A 10,241-nucleotide genomic window follows, 5' to 3' on the forward strand; every position below is an offset into this window, starting at 1 on the left:
AGATTTTTGTAAGAAAAGATTAATTTCACTCATCACATTTTATTTACTACCAGTAGAAATAACCTAAGAACCAAAGAAACTTCTCAACAGCAGATTGTGGAGCAAACAATTTCACAGCTTTACATAGGAACCCTTCCCTCTTCAAGTGAAAGAAGAGAAACAGTAAAGACTTTTTTTAAAATTCACAAAACTATGTGAAACTGTGTATTTGAGTTCTTTAACAAGTCTGTTAAGCCATGTGATTTCTCAAGATTTTCTGAAAGGCAAATAGAAAATCCAACAGCAAGGTAGACCTATTAATCATGATATCCTAATTATCAAAATCATGAAAGTTCTACCTATAAGAAGTTTTCTCTATAGTTTCTAAGAATCATTTAAAAGAACACAAAATTTGCAGGCATTGAAAAGTGACTTTGGCATTTTGATAAGTGAAATAAGTAACTGGTGTACTTAGTAAACTTAGCTTCTTTCAGTTTAAGATGTATACTACAGCATGCCAAGAGGAAAAAAACAAAAACGTAAGGCTATTAGGATTTAGTAATTCTATGAAATTTCTTATACTTGCATTTAAATAGATTATTCATAGAGTGCAATAGGATATAACAAAAGTAGTATCTGTTATTATATATAAATACTAAAACCTAATTTGAGAAAAATGATAAAGCTGAGACTCTCTCAATTAACTTTACTCACTCGAGGCAAAATAATACCAATGCAAACAATATAATATACAAAGCCTAATCCTAACCTGTTAGAATTTAAAGAAACAAAGCCAACAAGGATCTAATCTAACTACTAAATACATAGTAGTCTATCATAACACTGTTAGATGCTGGAGGATAGTAAGATAATAATAGTAAATTAGCTTTATTTACCCACTATATAATTGGCTATCACTTAAGTTTCACAGCAGCCTCTACCAGACAGAAATTACTACCTTCCTTTCATAGATAAAGAAACTGAGAATCAGAAAGTTAATCAATGAGCTACAATTTAGTCAAGAGGGATCAAAATGTATAATAAATAGGTATGAAGCAGAGGTATAAAATGAACGAATTCTGACTTTGGAAAAATAAGTATTATTATGTCTGTGTATTGCAGTTATGATAAACGAAATATTTCACATAATGGAGTAAAAACTTTAAAGTTAAAAATAGATGCATTCCCTAGGAAAAATCAATAGTTCTGTTACTCATAAAATCATCTGTTGAGTCCTTCAACAGCTAAGGTAAAAAACTTCAGGAATCTGGAAACTTGAGAAATTAACATTCAAATGTCTAATTAAGATTAAAATATGGGAATTCTAAGTCTCATGAAAGGCCATTTAAACAAGGGGTTAAAGCCTATCACAGGACTGAATAGATTTCTTGTTGTTTAGTACATTTTTTCTTAACAATTTTCTAGTCAATGGAATAACCACCTAGTTTTGAAAACATACTGTAGTTGATTTTGGTTATAACAACTTGTCAGAAGAGGCTCTAACTAAATTAAAAACCTTATAAAGCCTATTGCGCATTCCAAAAGAAATGTCAGTCCATTCACCAGTTTAATCTAAACTAGAAATTCCATGAGATCTGATATGATGCATGTGCAGAACAATAACTATAAGGCATAAAAAAATTAAGAATGTAAAAAAATAATGTCACAAAAACACATAAATGATCAAATAGATTTTAGTGTTAAATCTGATATGTAATGTATATGTACATTTTATATATAAGTTACTAAATTTAACAGCCATTTTTTCCCCTTATTTTTCAAATCAATGTGCTATTTTCATACCCCAAAAGGCAAAAGAGGAGTAGCTTTAGAATGTCTTATTGAGAGTTGTATTTACCAGGAGTTAATGGCAATATTGAAAAATGTAGATATGAATTCTATTCCAAATTATGATACTCTTAAAATGACTGGACATTTAACAACACAATTCCACACATTACAGATTCCTTATCTTTAATGCAAGGAACAGAACTGCCAAATGAATAAACTATGCTAGGAAGCACTGTTTTATGATAGGAAATATTCCCAAGGTTCAAAAAACAAACAAAAAATCCATGAGCTGGAGCTATTTACTGTTCACCATTAGAAGGCAAAGTATTATTAGATTTTGAAAAATTGTGTTGTAGTAGATCTATAACCTCTTTCAAAATTGGTTATTAAGCTATAATAGGAAAAATTAATATCCATGTTACTATCACTGACTCATTGTTCCTGTTCGATCCAAACCAGCAGTAGGGTATCCTCCTTTGTTTCGTTTTTAATACTCTGACATATTTCAAGACCTCTTCAAAAGTCATAAAAAACATTCATACTTTGTATAACTTTCTGTTTCTACCTATACAGCACTTCCCTATGAACCAGAAATCAAGTAAATTTTCAGAAAAGAGCAATTAAATAGGTAGTAGACACTTAAAGAAAAATATAGAAAGTTCATGACCTGTAAGAGATCATTTTATTTTGCCTCTCTTAACCAGTTAACTATCACGCGTCCAAAACGAAACTATCCCCACACGCCACATTTTGAATTTAATTTAAAAAATCAATTTGCAATGAATATTATAAAAATAAATGTTACTCACAATTCGGGTGTTCTTGAATATTTTCAGCTGAAAATTCTCACGAAAAATGATTTTAAAGTTGGTCAGGGCTGCCACATAGGGAAAACATTTTTTTTTTTTAATAGACGTGCGGCATGTGGGGAAGGTCCGCTGCTTGTGTCTACAGATGCTTAATGGCGTACAATGGGTTAAGCTCATTATATTCAAATCATCCTTTATGTAGTCTACATCCTTCAATACCTAAACATTCTTTATAGTAGAGTGCTATATTGAGTACAATTAAATGAATATTGCCTCTTCATGCCTTAAATATTTTAGATAATTCTCTCATTACACAGATGCAAAGATCTTAAAAAATTTTAATTTTTCTCCTGGATAAGTCTCTGTTTCTCCAAGTATGGTTTGTTTTCCTAAGTGTGTACTAGCTACATTAGATTCAGCCATTGTGCATATAAAAAGAAAGATTCTTGGGTTGCCACCTCCCGATCTACTAAATTAGAGAGACTTGGGGTCCTCAAATCTCAATTTTTAAACAAGCACCAAGTGATTCTTATGTACACTAGTGACTGTGATACATGAATTATGTGTAATTATAATTCTAAATTCTTTGAGAACAAGAATTCTGTAATTCTGTAATTACCGATGGGAAAATCACCATAGAGAATGCTCAGTAGCAACTAGTTTTTAGAAATGCTAAAATGCCTTTCATGTAAAGGATAGAGGTTGCTATTCACAATTGAAGGATTATTCTAGGTTCTAGAAATCAAGAATGTGAAAACCTGAAAAGTATTGCTTCTGCAGAAGCGTATTATATCAATAAAACCATACAAGTATTATGAATACAAGCTTGATATTGGACACCAAATAGAATGAGGTATTAGTATTTGAACATGCATCATATAACATGATTCTGCTCACAACTCTTGAAATTTTTGTCACTGCCTTATTTAATATAGCAAAACTGTATTTACTTACTCTCTAAGAGTAAACATTAGCTTAGTTTTTAAACTTCTAACATCTACCAATAGCCACAACTAAGCTTCCTAAAAATATGTAGTTCAGCCAAAACCAGTTTGGCTCAGTGGATAGAGCGTCGGCCTGCGGACTGAAGGGTCCCAGGTTCGATTCCGGTCAAGGGCATGTACCTGGGTTGCGGGCACATCCCCAGTGGGAGATGTGCTGGAGGCAGCTGATCGATGTTTCTCTCTCATCGATGTTTCTAACTCTCTATCTCTCTCCCTTCCTCTCTGTAAAAAATCAATAAAATATATTAAAAAAAAATATGTAGTTCAGAATAATAGACCACTGTGAACCAATACCAACTTCTAGGAAATCCAGCGATGGCTGGATAAAAATAGTTAGAATAAAAATAGTTAGAAAATAGTAGTGTAGTAGTCATGTTCAGTAAATTGCTACTAGTACTAATAGAAGCCAAGGGGGTAGAAGGAGGGACAGGAAGTACAACTGTTAACCAAAGCATGTTCTTCACAGCTTTGAACAACTGCAGATAAATATTTTTTACTCGAAGCAACAAATCAAGTAAATCTAAGAGCCATTTCTCTTACTTCTACAAGGATACCACATCACTGTCATACTATTTGTACCAAGATATAACATAAAAACAAACAATGAGATAGATGTTCAGTGTAAAAACAAGGACTGGATGTTATTCACATGACTGTATAGTTTGGAAGTACTGAGAGAAAATTTAGGAATGTTAATTACTGATATTCTCATCAACATAATGACAGCAACTATATAAGCACTACATTTAGGTTTTAATTTATTTGGGTTATAACACTTGCTATTCACTACAGTAAAGTTTTTTTAAGCCACTATAAGGTTATGCATGGAATGTTAAGAGTGAATTCATATTAGTAGCACATATCTATCTTTCCTTCCATCCTTCTTTCCTTCCTTCCTTCTTTTTGGGTGTCATCCTTGCACAGGGGCCATGCTAATCTTCTCTGTATCGTTCCAATTTTAGTATATGTGCTGCCAAAGCTATCGGACATTTATCTTCCTTACCCTCACTGTGTCATATTTTAAAAATTAAACTATGGCCGAAACCGGTTTGGCTCAGTGGATAGAGCGTCGGCCTGCGGACTGAAAGGTCCCAGGTTCGATTCCGGTCAAGGGCATGTACCTGGGTTGCGGGCACATCCCCAGTAGGAGATGTGCAGGAGGCAGCTGATCGGTGTTTCTCTCCCATCGATGTTTCTAACTCTATCTCTCTCTCCCTTCTTCTCTGTAAAAAATCAATAAAATATATTTAAAAAATAAATAAATAAATAAAAAATAAAAATTAAACTATGATTACCCAGGCTTGAATCTACTCTGGTCAGAATTTTGTACTCAGTGAATCCCATGGTAACATCTACACTACCCTTATATAAAACAGACAGCAACACTAAAAGATTGCAACTATGCAATCCTAATTGTAATTACAGAAAGTTAAAAAGTCTGATTATTTACAACACTAAGTTGTACTGACTTTTCTTGTGGAAAAAAAATTACCATATAATCTTGGATGAAATAGCCACAAAAGCCAAGTTACTATAAGAGATAAGTGACAGGAAAGAATACATATTTCTCTGCCAACATAATGATTCAGTGTATTTACAAAACAGAGGTATATGCAACCTACAAATCCAATCCTATGGATTAAATTACTACTTAACTACTTACCCACAGTATACCAACTAGCATCTGTCAACTTGCTGATAATAGCTTCCTGAAAGGATCCATCGGATGTCCTTGTTTCAACAATAGCTCCAACCTAAAACACAAAATGAAAAATTCATTTCCAAATGTAAACAAACCAAATCACTACCACCTGGGTGAAAAAATAATAATACTTAGAATAATTCTACCTTATATTGAATAGATCTTTATCATTAAAAGTGCTCATACATTTATCATGCCGTTTGAGCCCCCTTTTGGCATAGGAAAGCTATTACTACCCCTATCTTACACATTGAGAATTGTGGCTCAGAAAGAGAAAATAACCTGCAGGATACAGTGAGAACCCAGTCCCTTCAGTTTTACTTCAGAGCCTTTTCACTATAACACATTGTCTTCAAGAAAACTGTGGAATGTAAGAACCGAAAAACCATACAACACAGCAAAAATAGCTTTAATTATAAAGTCAACAGTTTACTTGGTATGTTAGAAAGAATAACAAGATTCAGATTTATATTAGTATATTATTTAGCAAGCTAAATATATATAACAACCTAAACATCAAAATGAAGCATTAAATCAAAGAATTCAAAAGTAAGAGGCGCTGAAAACTCATGTTTATATTCATTAAAAGTTACGCTCCCATAAGATGTTTAACATTCTTAAATTAAGGAAATAGCCATTGTATTATCATAATTTATACCAACTCTATAACATCACATTTGTATTTTTGTTCTCTAACATTCTAAAATTTTAAAATTGTATCTACAAATGTAAAACTCAGTAAGTTATTGTATAAATTATTCATCATTTCAGATTTTAAACTGTAGAACATACGTACTCTTAAAGGACCTTTTACTTGGTCATCTTGCACCAATTGTGTAGTATTGTCCTGTTTCAGAAGTACCTGAAAAATATTTTTGCACAATAATTCATGTTAGTTTTAAAACAATACATTTCTGGTAATACTCTAACAACAATGTCTTTAATCTATGCTTTCTTAGCATCCTGTGGTTACTTCTGTTATAATACTTATTACATTGCCTTGTATTTATGTTTATTGTCTCTCTCATTAACTGTGAGCTCCTTGAAGGCTCTAGTCCTCCATCATCACTTATAGGCCCAGCAGTTAGCAAATGTCAATGCATTTTATAGGCACTTAATAAATGTTTGCTGAGTTAATGAACTATAACTAAGATTATTAAAAACATTTATATAGGAAAATTACTATAAGGAAACACAAAAAATGTTAATATTAGTATTTCTAAGAGGTAAGCTATGGGCATTAATCCTTCGGTACATTCTATATTTCCAAATATTGCACACGAATAATGTGTGTTTTTTCTGGTCATAAAAGCATCTTAAAAATAAATTTCCTAAATCATTTTTAATGCTAGCTTGAAAACACAATTCCCACTGTATTATTATTCCTATTCACTTGAAACCGTCGCAATGTGAACATCATGCAAAAAGAAATTACAGCCTAAGTAAGCATGATGCCACAAACAGGAAAGATCCAAAAGATAAGAAGTATCATGAACATGGTATTTTCATGGAAGCACTTTGAAATAATTTCTCATTTTGTTATTTCTCAAACCTTAATGTGCTTTTCCTATAGTTTTATGTATAACAGTGCTTGCACAAAATAATGATCCAATAAAGAAATGTTGATTTGAAGTATGCCTCTCCTCCCCAACACTTTTCAATCTAGAGTTAGTAATGCTGTTACATAAAAAGGAAAAAAAAATTACCTTAACTTTTACCAGTCTTTTCACAGTCTTAATTTTTGCCTCACAGAAGGCACCTCGGTACTTGGCACTTACATCAGTTCCCACTGTCAGATAGGCAGGCTCATCAGCCGCCTGATGGAAAGAACATAAAATGTGAATTTCACTACTATTTTCCCCTATTCCAAATTCAAATCTCATTAAAAGGCTGTGTTTAAGTAATAAAAACAGTAACACTATTTGTTTATTAGTATCAGTGATAATTCAAAAATACCCCAAAGCAAACACTTTATTAACAATCTTTTATTTTATAAACTATATCCTGATAACATAAAACATTTAAATTAAAACTGGGCCATAACCGGTTTGGCTCAGTGGATAGAGCGTTGGCCTGCGGACTGAAAGGTCCCAGGTTCGATTCCAGCCAAGGGCATGTACCTTGGTTGTGGGCACATCCCCAGTAGGAGGTGTGCAGGAGGCAGCTGATCGATGTTTCTAACTCTCTATCCCTCTCCCTTCCTCTCTGTAAAAAATCAATAAAATATATTTAAAAACAAACAAACAAAAACTGGGAAGTATCAGTAGGGATATACAATTTTTTCTCTAGATACAACAAAATGTTTCAACAATTCTAAAATTTATTTAAAAATTAAAAATAAGAAAAAAACAAAAAATATATGCACATTAAGTGTCTCATAATACTTTACTCAATTATGGTCTTGGGAAAATTTTGTTTTCAAATAAAAAGGTAATGCTATTAAAATTAATACCAACAATACGTAATTATATGCTTATTAATATAGCTACATAAAGGCAACATCTTCTCAGGTACGGTATAATTGTACAGATAAGAAATGACGCCAATCCTTTTGATAAGGAGAGCATTATTTGAAAAAAATCATTGGCTAAAAGCTGCATTTTAAAGGTTTAAGTCTGATGAATGCAGAGATATGAACTGATGGCACAAGACTGGTAGCCATACCAGTTTATCACAGTAGTCTTTTGGGGATATAATATAAAAAGCTTTATAAGAAATATCTACTTTTAGCCAATGGCCCATAAGACACATTGAAAGATGTGAGAAATTTCATTCTACGATTCATTTTAATGTTGACAATAACAGTGACTGCTACTTCAATCTATCATTTACCTATTTTTTTCAAAAGGTAAGGTCCATACAAGTTTGATTCAACATTGCCAAGAGCAAAAGTTACAGTGTATACACTTAAGAGACACATTTTTAAGTAGGAAATGATTGTACTTTTCCAGTAAGTTTTCCCAAGTAATATTAAAAGTTACATGTAACCTTAAAAAAGATAACATTAAAGGTCACTTTAAGAAGGCAAGAGAAAATTTGGGAAAACGCTGTATTTCAGGGCTTAATATACTGAAATAGTAAATGACTAAGAAATCAAGAACCTCGTAAAGTTAGTGTATTTTCAAATAATGCAAACTGAAAAGGAATACTTTTAGCAAGTAAATAGCTGACCTAAAACATTCAATCCTACAGCACTAGACTGCGATCCCCTTCTTCTCCCTTAAACATCACATATGATGTTGGCAATATTAGTTGTCTTCAGAAGAAGATACACATATTTTTTGGTCAGCTACAGGCTTAAAATTATTTACTATAACGACTGAACTAAAACTGTTAGTTTTGTTCAACTTGAAGTATTTTAACCACAGAATTTCACTTTACCTCCAACAAAAATGATACCTCCCTTACACAATCCACCTATTTTTTTTTTCCTTCGAAAAAAATCACACTGGCACTGAGGAAGAATAAAAATATCCCCCCAAAATCCCCCAAAGAACCAAAGCAGGACAAAAGCTTTTACTTCTGCAAAGATTGCTGCCAACACAGGAAGTGTTTAAAAATACTAGCCCAATGGACAACAATGGAAAGGCTGCAGCAGCCTTTCCAAAGTGCTGCTTCCGAGATGGGCCGAGCTGCCTGCCTGCCTCTGGACACAATGATCACTTCTCGCCCATTCAACACGTCCTGCTTTTCAGAAAGCGCTGCCTGGCCGAGAAACCCATCCTGAGCAGCCAAAGGGAAAAAATAATGACATTCCACAGCACTAGCCTCACGACAGCCAAGTGTCCTGGGCACGAGGTCCGGAGCAGCGCTGACTCCACTTACCTTCATTTTCATCGGTGACCTATGGGGTTCCAGCTCCACCAGCGCCGTCCTCCGCCGCTAGAAGCACGGGGACGAGAAAGACAAGCCAGAAATCAGTCTCCGCGGGGGACCGACCCAGAAAAGAAAGTAAACAAACGCGGGCGGGGAGGGGCAGAAACCTCACCGGCCGCGGGAGGAGAAGATCCCCTCGGAGGGCACCCGGGACGCGGGAGCCGAGGGGGCAGCGAGCACCCCACGGGCGCCCGTCCGTTCCGCTCCGGACTTCGCCAGCGGCCCACCGCGCCCCCGCCTCGCTCGCTACTTGGACCCGACAAGCTCCAGTCGGATCCCCGGGACCGATCGCCCAGGAAAAGGACGGGGCGCCGTAGGGGCTGAACCCGAGTCCCCGACAGGCGCGGCCGCCCAGCCTGCGCTCGGCCGCCCGCCGGATACCCGACTTCGGCCCGCGCCCCGCCTCCGCCGCTCGGCCCCCTCGGCCCGCCCCGGGCCCGCGGTGGCGGCAGTGGAGTGTCACGGCGCCATTGCTCTCCCTCCTCCGCTCCGCACCGCACCGTGTCAGCAAGAAGAAGCGCTTCTTCACCCGAAGGGGCCGGAGTCGAGGCCTTCAGCGGGAGGCGCGAGGGTGCGGGGACAACCGCGGAGGAGGAGGGGGCGGAGAGGAGGAGGGAGGTGGCCCGGACCGTGTGTGGGAGGGGAGGGGCGGGGAGGGGAGCCGCACCGCGGCAGCCGCCGCCTCCTCCCGGCGCCCGCCTCAACTTTTTGTACCGCCCAGAGCGGTACCTGCCCCCAGCCCCTCGGGTCCGGCCACGGACTCTGCGGGGAAGGGACGCGCCGCGGAGTTGGGGGCCGGCTTCCTGGAGCAGCCCGCTCTTCACGGCGCCGAAGCAAACTTAGCGGCGCGGCCAGCCCCACAGCCATTTTCCCGGGGAAGCGGCCGAGGCGGCGGCTGCGGCGGCGCTTCCCGCAGTTGCTGTCGCTGCTCCGCGATGCGCCCCTTCCCCCCGCGCCGGCCGCACCGCTTGCCTCGCACCCCGTCCCCCACCTCAAAGCTTCTAACTGCGCCGGGACCCCGGGCGGCAGCAGCAGCTGCTGTGCTGCTGGGTCTCCCCCACTTCCCTCCTCCCCACCTAC

At 37.4% G+C, this 10,241-nt stretch overlaps 1 protein-coding gene across 1 annotated transcript in view; it reads right to left on the minus strand.

Annotated features, from left to right (window-relative positions):
* The window catches only part of ARID4A (AT-rich interaction domain 4A), a 65,309-nt gene that overhangs the window by 54,815 nt on the left and 253 nt on the right, over positions 1 to 10,241 (minus strand). Inside the window, exons 2-5 of the mRNA XM_081104371.1 lie at positions 9,111 to 9,167; positions 6,992 to 7,102; positions 6,082 to 6,147; positions 5,247 to 5,337 (exon numbers count right to left, since the gene is read on the minus strand). Of these exons, the coding sequence (XP_080960497.1) occupies positions 5,247 to 5,337; positions 6,082 to 6,147; positions 6,992 to 7,102; positions 9,111 to 9,122 (280 nt within the window). The 5' untranslated portion in view covers positions 9,123 to 9,167. The remainder of the gene's footprint in view (positions 1 to 5,246; positions 5,338 to 6,081; positions 6,148 to 6,991; positions 7,103 to 9,110; positions 9,168 to 10,241) is intronic.

This window comes from Myotis nattereri (assembly GCF_964212035.1).
Source record: "Myotis nattereri genome assembly, chromosome: 1".
NCBI lineage: Eukaryota > Metazoa > Chordata > Mammalia > Chiroptera > Vespertilionidae > Myotis > Myotis nattereri.